The sequence below is a fragment of the Capricornis sumatraensis genome, chromosome 6 (genome assembly GCF_032405125.1).
Source record: "Capricornis sumatraensis isolate serow.1 chromosome 6, serow.2, whole genome shotgun sequence".
NCBI lineage: Eukaryota > Metazoa > Chordata > Mammalia > Artiodactyla > Bovidae > Capricornis > Capricornis sumatraensis.
In genome coordinates this window covers 74,412,497-74,429,523 of record NC_091074.1, presented here as the reverse complement: position 1 = coordinate 74,429,523, position 17,027 = coordinate 74,412,497, and the positions used below count along the sequence as shown (strand labels likewise).

Below are 17,027 nucleotides of genomic sequence, written 5' to 3'. Positions count from 1 at the left end.
ATTGCCATAATATATAATTTAGTTTCTTTGTTTAAATCAGGGTTCTTGGTTGATGTATCACTTAAGATTCTCTGATCTTTAGCTTCCTGCTGCTGCGGCTGCTGCCAAGTCGCTTCAGTCGTGTCCGACTCTGTGCGACCCCACAGACGGCAGCCCACCACGCTCCCCCGTCCCTGGGATTCTCCAGGCAAGAACACTGGAGTGGGTTGCCGTTTCCTTCTCCAATGCATGAAAGTGGAAAGTGAAAGTGAAGTCGCTCAGTCGTGTCTGACTCTGTGCGACCCCATGGACTGCACCCTACCAGGCTCCTCCGTCCATGGGATTTTCCAGGCAAGAGTACTGGAGTGAGTTGCCATCGCCTTCTCTGTTAGCTTCCTACTCAATCTCTTTTTTGAGGAGGGTATTTATATTGAAGCATAGTTGATTTACTTCCCTGGTGGCTCAGCGGTAAAGAATCCGCCTGCAATGCAGGAGACACAGGGGACTTGGGTTCAATCCCTGGGTGGGGAAGATCCCCCGGAGGAGGGCAGGGCAACCTACTTCAGGATTCTTGCCTGGAGAATCCCATGGACAGAAGAGCCTGGTGTTCTATAGTCCACAGGGTAGCAAAGAGTCAGACACCACTGAAGAGACAGAGTACGCATGAGCACGTAGTTGATTTGTTTCAGTATTACAATATAGTGAATCAGTGTTTTTATAGATTATACTCTATTTAAAGTTATTATGAAATAATGACTATATTCTCCGTGCTGTAGAATATATCCTTGGGGCTTATTTATTTTATACACGGTAGTTTTTTATTTTAATTTTTTAAATTATGAAAGTACAATAACACGTTTACAGGAGACTGGGAAAATACAGAGCAAGATTACATATAGCTATACTGTATGTTACAATTATTTTTTAAGAAGATAAATTAAGATTTTTAGTTGGAGTTTTAGTATCAAACCCTCAAAAATTAAGAGAATGAATATATAGAGAAATCGATATACTAGACCTGAAAAACACTATGAACCAATTCAATATAATTAAGACTTATACAATTTTTACAGAAAAGTAAAACACAAATTCTATTCAAGTTCCCATAGACTGTAAACTAGGAGACCCTGGAACTTATCCACGGACATAAAACAAGGTGTAAAAATTTCATGGTCTTAAAGGCATTGGAATCACACAGGGTCTGTTCTCTTATCACTGTGGAATTCTGTTAGAAACCAATAAGAAAAGATACTTGGAAATAACCCCCATCATTTCGAGTGCAATGTGACAATTACCAAGAGAGTTACTCAGTCTCTTTTTATTCCTTCAAATCAGCTTCTCCCCAGAAGAAACCAGGTGGTTTGTCTTGTTTCCTGCATCCAGAAGGTGCTGATTACATTGCCAGGGTGTCGTTTCTGCCCTTAATTTACATACATTCCATAGATCTAGGCTTGATCATATTCAACTTTGAATTTTTTGGTAAGTCTTTTATAAAGATAGTATTGCGTTCTTTAATAAGGTATGTAAAGTTTGTTTCACCCTCCATAATTTAAAAGCTGTTTATGATCATTACCATTTGTTTACTAAGGGCTTTTGAAAATGGTGATGTTTTAATCCCTTCATTCCTTCTTCATTTATTAGCTGGAATATTTCTACCAAAAAAAAGTTCTCTGATCAACTTTTTGGTCTGATCCTTCCACTGAAGATTTCCCCACATCCCTAAATATTCTTAAAAGTATTTTTAATTTTTATTTACTTATTTATTTGGCTGTGCCAGATCTTAATTGTAGCACATGGGGTTGAAAGTGCTCTCCTGCATTCGGATAGTGGAGATTTAGCCACTGGAACACCTGGGAAGTCCCAAAAATACTTCAAAGAAAGGCTTCAGTGTATTCCTTCCTAAGGATTTACCATGCTTTCTATAACCGTTCCCTAACTGCTGCACGTTTAGACTGTTTCTGATTTTCCACTCTGTAAATATTGGTGGGACCAACAATCTTGTACATAGCTTATACATAAGCCTCTATTTATGTGTCTGGTTTTTCTTTTAGAATGGAGTCTTAGCAGTGGAAGTCTCAGAGCTAAAGTGTTGTAGTTTCTTACTGCATAGTGAAAAGCACCAGCTATTGTCTCCACAGATGAGAGGGCTGGTTTTCCTCTCTGTCCTAACCATTCTCACACACATTTACTATAAGCACAGCAGGAACAATCAAGGCTTGCTATTTTATTTTATAGAATGCAGAGAAGTAAGAAAAAAGCCATTGCTCACATTAGAAAAAATAAAAAATTAACCCGTACAGTTTCAAAACCATGGAGAAATGTTGAAATATTGCTGGTGACACTCATGCTTACTCACCTATTGTTTTCAGAAACTAATGGCAAATATAGAATAGCTGTGCATGTGTGTGTGCAATCATTGTAAAGTTATGGAAATAAAGTTTTAAAAATGTAAATTTCTGACTATAGTATGTTAACTGCAAAATGCTGTTTTACGGGATAATACTTTGGAAATAATGCCCCAGGCTCTGTAACAGCCATTTGTTAATTTTAACATTTTCTTTAGTTGAGTATAATACGGAAGACTGTCTCATTTCTTTCCCTGTAAATTTAGGGGTTTTGATATCCGGATTCAGAGTTTATAGTTACCTAGACTTCATTTTCACTTTTCACTTTCATGCATTGGAGAAGGAAATGGCAACCCACTCCAGTGTTCTTGCCTGGAGAATCTCAGGTATAGAGGAGCCTGGTGGGAGTCGGGGTCGCACAGAGTTGGACATGACTGAGGCGACTTAGCAGTAGCATAGTTACATACACATCCTTGTATCTTAGTTTCCTCAGGGTTGATGTTCACTTGGGAGGCACTAGGCTGGCTGTCTTGGTATTTTGAAGCTGGGCCTCTGTGTGGATTGTCTGGTGTTGAGCTGTGTCATTTGTTAAAACTTTTGAACTGCCATCCTATCATCCTTGGAAATAAGAACGTTAACCTGGTGCTTGTGCCTTCTGACTTTCAACACAGAATCAAGGATACCTGCAGAGCCCTTTATTTACTCTCTAGCTGTGTATGAGGAGAAGGCAATGGCAACCCACTCCAGTTCTCTTGCCTGGAAAATCCCATGGACGGAGGAGCCTGGTAGGCTGCAGTCCATGGGGTCGCTAAGAGTTGGGCACGACTGAGCGACTTCACTTTCACTTTTCACTTTCATACATTGGAGAAGGAAATGGCTACCCACTCGTGTTCTTGCCTGGAGAATCCCAGGGACGGAGGAGCCTAGTGGGCTGCCGTTTATGGGGTCACACAGAGTCGGACACGACTGAAGCGACTTAGCAGCAGCAGCAGCTGTGTATGTGTGTGTTAGTTGCTCAGTTGTGTCTAACTCTGTGCAAGCTCATGGACCATAGCCCGGCAGGTTCCTCAGTCCATGGGATTCTCCCGGTAAGAATATCCCACAGAGCTGTGGAAACTGCAAACTTTTCCAGTTTAGCAGAAGTAGTGAGAGGGTCAAAAGTGACATCCAGATGTGGAAAAATATTTACCGAGACTATGAAGATGTATAGGATCTGTAAGGTAACACTTTAACCTCTATGATGATTCCATGACTTTTTCAAAAAGTTTTGTTAAAGAATGTACTTTCTTACTTAAGTGGTCTGTTTGCTTTCTAGCTTTACTATAAATTTACTCATTTGGCTGCATCAAGTCTTAGTTGTGGTGGTTTAGTCACTAAATTGTGTCCAACTCTTTGTAACCCCATGGACTGCAGTCCACCAGTTTCCTCTCTGTCCATGGGATTTTCCCAGCAAGAATACTGGAGTGGGTTGACATTTCCTTCTTCAGGCATTTTAAGAGACAAAATTTTGATTAAGATGAATCTTCTCCAGAACTTTGTAATGGGACTTACAGATGTGTTGTTAGAGGGCATGCTAATGTCTCAAGTTTGGGGATATGGTTAAGTAAGCATTTAAAAATCAATGCTTGGACAAATAATGCACGATTCCACATACATGAGGTCTCTAAAACAGTCAAACTTCGAAAAGCAGAAAACTGAATGGTGGTTGTCAGGGGGTGGGGAGAATAGGAAATGGGCAGTGATATCAATGAGTATAAAGTTACAGTTATGCAAACAGATCTGCTGTACAACATAATGCCTATAGTTAGCAATTTGCTGTTGTGCATTTAAAAAGTTGCTGAGAGGGTAGATCTCATGTTAAATGTCCTCATCATAATATTTTTGTAACTTGAAAAAAATGTAAAGGGAAACAGGGAAACTTTTGAAAGTGATGAATATGTTTATCACCTTGTTTGTTATGTTTGTACCCTGGATACATGCATATATCCCAACACATTGTATTGCATACATTAAATATCTGTAGGTTTTTGTATGTAAATTATACCTTAAGAGAAAGTGAAAGTAAAAGTTACTCAGTCATGTCTGACTCTTTGCAACCCCATGGACTATACAGTCCATGAAATTCTCCAGGCGGAATTCTGGAGTAGGTAGCCTATCCTTTCTCCTGTGGATCTTCCCAACCCAGGAATTGAAGCAGGGTCTCCTGTATTGCAGGCAGATTCTTTACCAGCTGAGCTATCAGGGAAGCCCAATACCTTAACAAAACTAAAAAAAAAAAAAAAAAAAAAAAAATGTATCACTTCTTGTAGTAAAAACTGCTGAGGTCCAAAAAAAAGCTGTACCTGAGTTGATAGTATTATACCAATTTCCTGGTTTCAACAATATACTATGTTAAAATAAAAAACAGAACAGTGCTTAACCTTATGGTGTTAAATATTACTTTATTTAACTTTTTGATAACCTTTTTGATCCTTTCAATCATCTCTTTATGCTATTTCCATACCACTCTTTCCCTCTGGTTCTCCCAAGTAATTAATAACATTCTGACTTTTTTTTCATATTTTTCTCCATGTTTATGTGGTCATACACAAATATAGACATATATTGATGTTTATATTTTTGGTTTATTTCATAACAATGTGATTAGATTATATACATTTTCTTACTTGAAAATACATTAAAAAAAAAGTCTCCAAATTAACTGGTATAGATGGAACTGAATCTTTAAAAAAAATATTTATTTACTTATTTGTCTGTGCTGGTCTTAGTTGCCATACAAGGGATCTTCAGTTGAGGCATATGGGATCTAGTTCCTGACCAGGCATGGAACCCAGGCCCCCTGCATTGGGAGCTCAGAGTCTTAGCCACTGGACTACCAGAGAAATCCCTTGATGGAACTGAACCTTTTCAATGGTGCCAAAAATATCAGTTATCACCGTTCATTCAATTATTCCCTTTTGATTACACGTTCATTTTTTTCCTAGTGCTTTGTTACTCAATTTTTGTTGTAATAAATATCTCATAAGTATATACTTCAGACTGGTGCTTTTGTATCTATGGGATAAATTCTCAGGGGATATAATTACTAGGTTGAAAGAGTATGAATTTAAAACCTTTTAAAAAGATATTTCCAGACTCCTTTCCAAAATGGTTGCAGTATTATATATTTCCAACAAAGTATGAAAAACAAAGCAGGGCATGAGAATACACTTCTCTCTTCATTCCTACCAGCAGTTGGCATTATTTTATCTTATAATTTTGCAAATTTGATAAATGAGGTGTTATAATCCACTGTTATATTAATTTTACCTTTCCTTGACAACAAGATTGAACAGTCTTGCAAAGTTTATTGATCATTTGGATTTTTGGTGAGTGAATCATTAATAGTTTTCACCTTGTTTTCAATTGAATTCTTTTTGTCATTTTCTTGATAAGTTGTCAGAGCTCCTTGTATATTGCAGACATTAATAATTTACCTTTCATATATGTATAGAATCTTTCTCCTAAGCTACTTTTTGCCTTTGGTTTGTATTTATGGCATCATTTGCCATACTGTGTGTGTGAAGTTGCTCAGTCGTGTCCGACTCTTTGCGACCCCATGGACTGTAGCCTACCAGTCTCCTCTGTCCATGGGATTTTCCAAGCAACAGTACTGGAGTGGATTGCCATTTCCTTCTCCAGGGGATCTTCCCGACCCAGGGATCGAACCCAGGTCTCCCGCATTGTAGACAGACACTTTACCGTCTAAGCCACCAGGGAAATATATTTTCTAACGTTGTGAAATAGATCTATATTTTTCTTCAGTGACTTCTGTCTCCTATCTTCTTAATGAAAACGTCCCCAATCCCTTAATTATACTTGTACTGTATAAATTTTTTTCTTATACTTTTGTTATTTTGTTTAATGATTTACAGTTTTCATGGGGTTGAAGTGCTTGATTACTAAGCTACCTTCCCTTGGCTTCAAACCTATCCCTCTCTACTCTGCTTTGTACCTCTAGATACTCAGTTCAGTTTAGTTCAGTTGCTCAGTCGTGTCCGACTCTTTGTGACCCCATGGACAGCAGCATTCCAGGCCTCCCTGTCCACCATCAACTCCCGGAGTTTACTCAAACTCATATCCATTGAGTCGGTGATGCCATCCAACCATCTTATCCTCTATCGTCCCCTTCTCTGCCTGCCTTCAATCTTTCCCAGCATCAGGGTCTTTTCAAATGAGTCAGTTCCTTGCATCAGGTGGCCAAAGTGTTGAAGTTTCAGCTTCAACATCAGTCCTTCCAATAAATATTCAGGACTGATTTCCTTTAGGATGGACTGGTTGGATCTCCTTACCATCTAAGAGACTGTCAAGAGTCTTCTCCAACACCACAGTTCAAAAGCATCAATTCTTCTGTGCTCAGCTTTCTTTATACTCCAACTCTCACATGCATACATGACTACTATAAAAACGATAGCCTTGACTAGACGGACCTTTGCTGGCAAAGTAATGTCTCTGCTTTTTAATATGCTGTCTAGGTTGGTCATAACTTTCCTTCCAAGGAGTAAGTGTCTTTTAATTTCATGGCTGCCATCACCATCTGCAGTGGTTTTGAAGCCCCCCAAAATAAAGTCTGCCACTGTTTCCACTGTTTCCCATCTATTTGCCATGAGGTGATGGGACCAGATGCCATGATCTTTGTTTTCTGAATGTTGAGCTTTACGCCAACATTTTCACTCTCCTCTTGATGAAAGCCTCCTTTCATCAAGAAGCTTTTTAGTTCCTCTTCACTTCCTGCCATAAGGGTGGTTTCATCTGCATATCTGAGGTTATTGATATTTCTCCCAGCAATCTTGATTCCAGCTTGTGCTTCATCCAGACCAGCATTTCTCATGATGTACTCTGCATATAAGTTAAGTAAGCAGGGTGACAATATATAGCCTTGACGTACTCCTTTTCCTATTTGTAACCAGTCTGTTGTTCCACGTCCAGTTCGAACTGTTGCTTCCTGACCTGCATACTGGTTTCTCAAGAGGCAGGTCAGGTGATCTGGTGTTCCCGTCTCTTTCAGAATTTTCCATAGTTTATTTTGATCCACACAGTCAAAGGCTTTGACACAGTCAGTAAAGCAGAAATAGATGTTTTCTTGGAACTCTCTTGCTTTTTTGATGACCTCTAGATATAGGACTCTGCAAACCCCATTTCCGCTTTGTCAAGTAGCTCCCTGCTGGGCTCTCAGTGACAAGTGAAGAGTGAGACTGGAAAGATACAAAAGGAAAAGACTTGCTTACTCCTATTTGTCCTGCATTGCTGTCAACATCACTGCAGTATTTGGTCTTCATCCAGTGGCAACTAGCTTCAGAATAGCATCCCAATTTGCAGTTTTCCCAATACTTGGAAAACATCCATATCACACCACCACAGAGATACCAGTTAGGTGGCACCACAGAGATACCAGTTAGGTGTCCTGACCCTCTCTGTGGGTCTGACCTCCAGCTCACTGGGCTCCATATCCATCCTTGTAAATTTCAATAATCTCCACTCTCTCCCTCTTTTCCCCATCCCTTGGTGTGGTATCTGTTTCCTGCAGTTATTCTCCTAGGATATCTCAGATTCTCTTTCTGCCTTTTAATTTCTTTAGTACTTGGTTAACAGTTCTTTATATTAAATTCTCTCTTAAAATAACTAACTTGATTTTTGTTTCCTGATTTGACCCTGAATGATGCTGTTGAATTTTTAAATCTTTTCCTTTGGATTTTTTGTATGTTATGGCATGCTTTTGTTGTTAGGAATTTTCCAGAGGCTAATCCCACTTCCCTCCACCCCTTAAAGAGCTCATCAGTTGTCCTAACAGTGATCATTATGTAACCCATCTTTTTCTACTGTTTTTGTTTAAAATATTTTTGATATATAGACCTTAACAGCTTTTATGTCCAACTCAACAATTTTTTTTTTTGGTCACTTTTTTCCTTTGCTTTTATGCTTTGAGAAGTCCTTTCCACCTAGAGATCCAAAAAAATACCATGTGGTTTTTCTTTCTGCACTATTGTTGCCTCAGTTTTTGAGCTTTTAAAAAGTTGAGAACCACTATAAGAATGTATTTTGCTTTGTCAATGAATATACATATACAGGTTTATATAAAACTGAAACAAAAATTATATCACAAAACCATGTTTGAGGTGGAGGATTTTACTACTTACAGAATATCTTTCACATTTCTCAGCTCCTATACAGTTAGTAGCAGTCTGAATTCTAGCCAAAGGCACGTAATCAGAAATACTATATGCAACTTCCAAGAAGTGTCCTTAAATGGAGAGACCATATCCTTCTTGTTCCTTTACCTTAACTTGCTGAAATATGAGTGTGATGGCTGGAGCTAAAACAGCCATCTTGAATCATGAGGTGACCTTGAGTCTGATGAAACAATAGACAAGTGGCCTGTGTTTGAGGGATTGCTGGTACAGAGCCACCTGAAGACTGGACTGCCTACATCTTGACTTTAATGCCAGGAATTAGCAATTATACTTTAATGTGAAAAAGTAAATAGTGATCTTGTGTTTTACTGTTACTTCCATCAAACTTAATTCTCACAAATACATCTTCTGTAGAGTTTATGCCAATTTATGTTTCCACCAACAATGTATGAGAGTGCTGCTTCTCTACAGTGTCAACTGTAGAGAATAGATGTGGTGTCAAAATTTGGATTTTGGGGCTTCCCTGGGGGCTCAATGGTAAAGAATCCTAGTGCAATCCTAGATCTGGGAAGATCCCACATGCCGTGGAGTAACAAATTCTGTGCACCACAACTATTGAGCCTGTGCTCAGAGCCTGGGAACAGCGACTACTGAGCCCATGTGCCGTAGAGCCTGTGTTCTGCAACAAGAGACTAAGTTCTAAGTAAGCTCAGTTGCTCAGTCATGTCCCGACTCTGTGACCCCATGGACGGCAGCACGCCAGGCTTCCTTCTCCATCACCAACTCCCAGAGCTTGCTCAACTCATGTCTATCGAGTCGGTGATGCCATCCAACCATCTCATCCTCTGTCATCCCCTTCTCCTCCTGCCTTCAATCTTTCCCAGCATCAGGGTCTTTTCAAATGAATCAGTTCTTCGAATCAGGTGGAGCAGCTTCAGCTTTAGCATCAGTCCTTCCAATGAATATTCAGGACTGATTTCCTTTAAGATTGACTGGTTTGATCTCCTTGCAGTCCAAGGGACTCTCAAGAGTCTTTTCCAACACCACAGTTCAAGAGCATCAGTTCTTCGGTGCTCAGCTTTCTTTATAGTCGAACTCACACATTCACACATGACTACTGGAAAAAGCATAGCTTTGACTAGACAGATCTTTGTTGGCAAAGTAATGCTTCTGCTTTTTAATACGCTGTCTAGGTTGGTCATAGCTTTTCTTCCAAGGAGTAAGAATCTTTTAATTTCATGGCTGCAGTCACCATCTGCAGTGATTTTGAAGCCCCCTCAAATAAAGTCTGCCACTGTTTCCACTGTTTTCCATCTATTTGACATGAAGTGATGGGACTGTATACCATGATCTTAGTTTTCTGCATGTTGAGTTTAAAACCAGCAAGAGAAGCCACTGCAACGAGAAGCCCACACACTGCAACTAGAGAGTGACCTCTGCTTCCCACAGCTAAAGCAAAGCCCGCACAGCAACAAAGACCCAGCACTGCCAGAAGGTAAAAAAGAAATGTTAAAAGAAGTTTGGACGTTGATAAGCGTAAAAGTGAGGGGAAAAAATCTTATTTTAATTTATATTTCTCTTTTGTGAATTAGGCTGAATATCTTTTATGTAACAATGATATTTATTTCTTTTCCTATAAACTGGCTGAAAATAAATAGTTTTCTAACGAGTACTTGATTTTTCCCCCTTCGTTTCTAGGAATTCTTTGTATATTAAGAAAATTAATCATTTACCTATGACATGAGTTGCAATTTTTTTTTCAGTATTTGTCTTATCTTTTGATTTCTTTCTCTCTCTCTTTTTTTTATGGTCATAAAGAAGATTTCTAAAGGTTTTGGGAAAAGCCTGTAATCAAATTTTAAAAGTTTTCCCCTGGTATTTAAGTTTTAAGTTCTAGAAGAAATCCAAAGTTGTAAAATGATACACTCATTTTGTTTGCTGGTACTTTTATGGATTTGTTTTTTAAATTTACATCTTTGAATGTAATACATGAAATATGAGCCCAACTTTATGTTTCATTAAGTGGTTGGCTCCCTATATGCAAACTGATTATGTTTATACCATTTATATGAGGTGTTATCTTTATAATGTACATATAAAATTTTTTTAATTTATAAATTCTCAAGTTTATTTGGTTCTATTTCTAGATTTTGTATTTTGGCCCACTGGTTTGTCTATTCGTATGCCAAAACTATGTTTGAATCACTGAGGTTTTATATTTCCATATCCAATAAGGTTGGTCCTCCTCATTGCTTTCCTTTTAAAAAAATTTGTTGGCTATCCTTACTTGTTTAATTTTTCATATAAAAATTTTAATCAGTTTGTGTAGGTCTATAAAAAAACCCTGGTGACATATTTATTGGGATCTCATTCAATTTACCAATTAATTTAGGGACAACAGGTATATTTGCTGCTAAGTCGCTTTAGTCATGTCCGACTCTGTGCGACCCCAGAGATGGCAGCCCACCAGGCTCCCCCGTCCCTGTGATTCTCCAGGCAAGAACACTGGAGTGGGTTGCCATTTCCTTCTCCAATGCGTGAAAGTGAAAAGTGAAAGTGAAGTCGCTCAGTCGTGTCCAACTTCTAGCGACCCCATGGACTTCAGCCTTCCAGGCTCCTCTGTCCATGGGATTTTCCAGGCAAGAGTACTGGAGTGGGGTGCCATTGCCTTCTCCAACAACAGGTATATTTAGGAAGTTAAATATTCTAATCAAATTTTTTATTCAGTTCTAGGAATTTTATAAGTTATTGCTATTGCAAAAGGTGCCTCCTTTTCTATCCTGTTATCTAACTGGTTATTGTTAGTGTATGTGAAGTCTATAGATTTCCAAGTGTTAGTTTTATACTGCCTCACAGAGAAGGAAATGGCAACCCATTCCAGGGTTCTTGCCTGGAGAATCCCAGGGACGGGGAGCCTGGTGGGCTGCTGTCTATGGGGTCGCACAGAGTCGGACACGACTGAAGCGACTTAGCAGCAGCAGCAGCAGCACCCTTTAAAAATTCTCTTATTGTTTTTAGTAGCCTTTCAGTTGATATTTTTTAGGCATACAATTATTTCTAGAAATGTAGATAATTTTACATCATTTTCAGTTCTTGTGTCTTGGACAGATTTTGTAGTGTAACAGTGGTGGTACTCCTGGCTCCTGAGTATTTTCCCTCCTTTCTCTTATCCAAGCCTGGATCGGCAGCCTTTCTCACCTTTCTGTGTTAGTCAACATTCTCTGAATAAATTCCTTTTAATTTAAAGTCAGAACTGGTTCCTTTATCCAAGAAACTTGACTACAAGTTTTCATTTTGCACAAACCCTGTCCAATGAACAGGAAAATCTGTTGCCATTTATTGAAGGCTTGCTGTGTGCCAGGCAGTGTATCAACTCATTTGCATATAATGTATCGATTAATTCCTAGAGAATGCACTTTTCCAGTCCCTGATCATTGTAGCAGATTTGAACTCTTCCTTTTCACATTTCTTCAGAGAGTCTCTGGTTTTGTGTTAGTAGTAGACCTGAAATGTAAGAGCCAGGTTAACATGTTTACGCTTTTATTATCTGTCTTGACATTATAAAAGCTTCCCTGGTGGCTCAGATCGTAAAGAATCTGCCTGCAATGCAAGAGACCCAGGTACAATCCCTGGATTGGTTTCCTGGAGAAGGGAACCGCTTACCCATTCCAGTATTCTTGCCTGGACAATTCTGTGGACAGAGGAGCCTGCCAGGCTACAGTCCATGTGATCACAATTAGTTGGACACAACTGAACAATTAACACATTATAAAATCAAATTTATTAGATTAATAGAGCTTCAACTTTTTTTTTTTAAGCAGAGCCTAGTATACAGAACAAAGAAGATGCAAAGTTTCCGTAGATGTTGTGGTAATAGGTTAGAATTTTGTGATGCTTCTGAGCATAGACAAAGAAAGCAAAGATGTTCAGAAATATAAGCCATTCCTGGACACAGATTTTACTGACTGTTAAAGGTTGAATTGTGTCCCTCTGAAAAGACATGTTGAAGTCCTAACCCCTGCTACCTCAGGTGACTTTATTTGGAAATAAGAGTCTTCACAGAGGTAATCAAGTTAAAATGGGGTCATTAGGGTACGCCCTAAATGACATGTGTCCTTATAAATAGGAAATTTGGACACAGACACACAGGAAAGGAGGACATTGTGAAGACAGAGAGAACGCCATCTATAAGCGAAGAAACATGTAAAGCTTAAGCTTGGAGAGAGGCCTGGACCTCAGATTCTTCCACTGAGCTCCCAGACATCACTGCTGTTAATCCCTATCCAGCAAACTGAGGCTCACTCCTTATTCGCTTTACTAAGTCTTATAAACTGTAAAAACAAATTTAAATCAAGTTCTAAAATCCATATCTGGGGCTCCACGCCTCCTGCAAATCTTTGGCAAGGCTATCTTTCAAAGACGCATTGTCTTTGCTTTCCCACTTCCTTTCTAGGCATTCAACTTTCTTAAATTCTCTGGGCCCACTTGATTTCAGCAGCAGGAACCCTACCTAGTGCAGAGAAACTAAATATTAGATAAAATCCTCAACTAAGACTTTCAGACTCCAGATGCTAGGCGTATTTTTCCCTCTTGTCAACTAATTCTTAATTGCTCCATCCAGGTTAAAGTTCCCAGGAATTCTAGGGTTCTTGCAGTCCCAAACTTTTCCTCTTTCTCAATTCAGTTCAACTTATACTCTTATTTGAATGTGGCTCCAGATCTGAAGAACAGTGTTCTAGCAGGGAGAGAAGACGCCAGCCCTCAACTACCTGTGACCAGGGCGACACCCATCAGTAAATGCACGCCAGGGAAATTCAGGGAGGGCCAAGCTTTGTCCTTGGATCCTGCGCTCTACGATCTCGGATTCCCGGAGCGCGGCGAGCTTCCGGCGCGGGCCCGCCCCCTCCTCCTGGGGGCGGAGCCTGCCGCTCCCGCTCCCGCCTCCCCGGCTGCGCGCGGCTGCGGGCCGTGATCACGTGAGCGCGGCGCGGCGGAGGAGGGGTCCTGATTTCCGGGCGGCGGAAGGAGACGCGGCCGCGTGAGGACGAGGCGATTTGAAAACACGCTTCGGGAGCGAGAGGCTGAGGCCGGTGGCGCCCGCCGTTGCCCACTGGGCTCTTCCTCGCACGTTCTTCCCCTCTGCCTCCGCGCCCGGGTCCCGGCCGGGTCCGCAGGTGAGCGGTCGCCCCCGGTCGGGCCGGGCCCTCCCGGGGCGCGGGACGGCGCGCGGGGCCGTTGCCCCGGGCCGTTGCCCCTCGGTCCGCGGCCCAGGCGGGTAGGGCGGGCTGGGGTCAGTCTGCGTCCCCCGGGGGCCGGGTCGTGGCGCTCCGACAGAGCAGGGCCTGGGTGCGGAGAGGGGCAGCGCGGGGGCGGGGCGCCCCGCGGGCATTTGAAGCGTTTCAAGTGACTGGGCGGGTTCGCGCGGTTTCGGGTCTAGGAGACTTTTAGGCCGGTGTGCGTTAATTGGGCCCCGCTTCCTGGACTGTGGTTCGGACCGCCTTCCTCTGTGGGAGAAGGAAAGATAGTTTCTTGAAAACCACGGGGTCTTCGCTTATGGGATACGGGACCAAAGTCTGGGGTTGAGGATGCGCAGTCGTCTCGTACTCAATTCGGCCCTCGCAGTCCAGGTGTGGAGTAACCAGCCGAGCAAGTTCAGACCATCGGACGTCTCGAGTGGTCCTGGTCTGGGATATTTGTTCTTTGGAAAGTCAGGTGTCTCCGATTGGCCCCTAGGTAGAGTTTGGAGGAACTCGTGAGCGTAAAGGGTTAGAGAGGAAATTACCAAAGGCCGAGTACAATGTGACTTACTGAGGGTTTTTTTTTTTGGCGGGTGGAAAGAAGTTGGAAATTAGGAGAGGGTAGTGAGGTGGCAGACAAACTAGCTGAAATTCGGTTCGGTTGAAATCCTGGTAGACTAGACTCTCCTTTTTATTGAAATTAGAAAGCCTGTAGTTGGAGCATATGAAATTCATCTTGAAAACTTTTGAGGCTCACCTGCTTCAAGTGATGTGAGAGCTCAGTCCCTGAGGTTGGTGTTCCTACCATCATACCAGCTTCTGTAAAAGTGGCTTGTGTTAGCTTCTCTGTTGTATCCGACTCTTTGTGAACCCATGGACTCTAGCGTACGCTCTCCAAGGGATTTTCCAGGCAAGAATACTGGAGTGGGTTGCCATTTCCTTCTCCAGGAATCTTGCTGACCCAGGGATCGAACCGGGTCTCCTGTGTTGCAGGCAGATTTACTCTCTGAGCCACCAGGGAGGCCGTTTGGTTTGCTGTATTATGAAAATCTTGCTTTTAAGCGAAAATAACAGTTGCTGTAGAACTCTGAGTTCCTAGTATAATAATGTTCCCTGTGTACCAAAGTAATAATCTTATTAGCTTGAAAAGTCAAGGAGAGGCGGTCAGTCTTGTTAGCTTTCCTAACAGAGGGAGAACAGAGTAATTAATACTGAGTGGTGGGTAATGCTTGTACAAGCTTGACTGTGTGTTGGACCCTGATCAGCTAGTTAGTGGCTAAAGATAGCACAGAGAATAAGGGGGTGGAGGGTTAATTGATTCGATTTTTCTGAATATCTTGTTCGACTTGTTTTCATCTCTGGTACTAGATAGTAATTGTAGTGAAAGCTCACAAACTGTGCTTGCTTATTTCAGAGAGGCCAAGTGAGTATTACGGCCCTCTTTGTAGTTTTTACCTACTCGTATTTTAGACCAGAATAACTAGAGGTGTGGGTGGGCTGAAAATTTGATATTGGAATAAATGAAATAAGGCAAGCCATTTTGCCACCTTTCCCCCAATTCTCACCAGGATTGCAGTATATATAGCATAAAGTTGGTTTTGATGAATTCAGTCTTATTTACAAAACCCTCTTTCAAGTCCTTAGTAAAGGACTGACACATCTTTCAAATGGTTTTAGCATCACCCTCCTTGCATGGTCTTGTGAGAACTGAATGCTTTTGTATATCTGCTATTATGCTTGATATGTACTGGTCATGAGACTAAGAAAATACACCTTTGTGCTTATAGCATATCTGTTGACCGTGCCAGGCACAGTTCTGAGTATTTTACACATGAGCTCATTTGCTCCTCATTCATCTTACCTAGTAACAACTCTATGAGGTAAGCATTATTATTAGCCCGGTTTTGTAGATAAAAACTGAGACAGATGGTTTAACTATGGCTATAAAGTGCAAGAGTCTGGATAAGAGCTAGTTGCTCTCTTGTATCTGCTCTTAACCTATGTAGCCAAACCCTAGGTGATAGGGCTCTAATGTGTTAAAACCTTGTAACCATGTGAATTTGAATGTAATGTCATAGGTGATTAGCTTCTAGATTCCTGAAACTTCAAGTTTCTGGTCTTGCACCAGCCATTTTATTAATCTTAAAATAATTCAAACCTTCATTTTGTTCAAATTTCTTGAACTCCCGCGTGTAGCGTTGTGACTTAAAAAAAGTAGCTAGGCATAGGATAATTATGATAGGTCAGGGGAAGTTTTATTTATTCCAGAGACACCTACTCTGGTGGGTATACAGTGCAAGGTAGGGTTTATTATTTTTGTGTGGAAAAGGCTTCAAGAAGGGCTGAGCCAGTTCCAGGTATAGAAGGCTATTTTTTTAGATAGAGGTTAGTTGATGGGAAGATAAAGCTGTAGAGGAAGTTAGGAAGGATCGCTGACCGTCAAACCCAGGTGTTTTTACTGTAAGCAAGTAAAAGGAGCAGCTGAAAGCTTGTGAGCCTTGATCAGATCTGTGTTTAGAAAGAGCCCTCTGGCGATTATCAAATGGACCATGAAGTGGACACTAGTGACAAGGCAGGAATGCTGGTGGGGAAACTTGAACAGTCTTGGGTTGAAATAAAGGATTTAAGCAGGGAGTGGGAATGGGGAAAAGGCACAGATCAAAGATTTTGTGTGTAAGTGGGATAATCTGTGTGTAAATTGAAAGAATATGATGGAGAAAGAGAAGTGCAGTTCAACAGGGTTATACCTGAGTGGTTATAATAGCGGCCTAGCTGGTCTTTGTTCCTTAGCTCTCTGTTACACTGTATTTCCTTTTATATTGCTTTTTTCCCTCCTCTTTTTGTTTCCGGTTTGTATCTAGTCTGAACTTTTCCTGGTGTTCAGAATGCTAGTACTTTCATTTTTGCCTATACCAAGCTTATCCCCTTTTCTTCATCTCTACTGTTTTCCTTGCTCATGAAATGCCCAGTGCCTGTCCTTGCTGCATATCTGAATCGTCCCCATTTTCAGGCACTCAGCTTAGGTTCATGAAATTTTTCCTAGCTATTACAGGCTGCATTCAGTAATAAAATTGGTTTAGAGTTTGTTTTGCTAGAGTTTCTTGGGGGTTTCTGGGGGCCAGGAGCTTCCCAGTAGGTGCAAGGTATACCTGTAGCAACTCTGCTATCTCCCTCTTGTCCTATGAAAACAAAAAATTTTCAGAAGTTTTTTTTCCTTTTTTATTGAAGTATAAATATATTAATTGAAATATGCACAAGTTTTCTACTTAGCACATTGCTCGACCCAAGATTCCTAT

The 17,027-nt window shown here is 40.9% G+C and overlaps 2 protein-coding genes across 3 annotated transcripts in view; both read left to right on the top strand.

Annotated features, from left to right (window-relative positions):
- The window catches only part of LOC138080755 (putative serine protease 47), a 79,847-nt gene extending 66,381 nt beyond the window's left edge, over positions 1-13,466 (top strand). Inside the window, exons 8-9 of the mRNA XM_068973618.1 lie at positions 12,621-12,697; positions 13,213-13,466. Coding sequence (XP_068829719.1) covers positions 12,621-12,697; positions 13,213-13,466 — 331 coding nt within the window. The remainder of the gene's footprint in view (positions 1-12,620; positions 12,698-13,212) is intronic.
- Positions 13,467-13,565: 99 nt separating this feature from the next.
- Positions 13,566-17,027, top strand: part of LOC138080929 (testis-expressed protein 10-like) — a 29,570-nt gene continuing 26,108 nt past the window's right edge. For both annotated transcript variants that reach the window (XM_068973822.1, XM_068973821.1), the window contains exon 1: positions 13,566-13,668. The gene's annotated coding sequence lies outside the window, so the exon portion shown is untranslated. The remainder of the gene's footprint in view (positions 13,669-17,027) is intronic.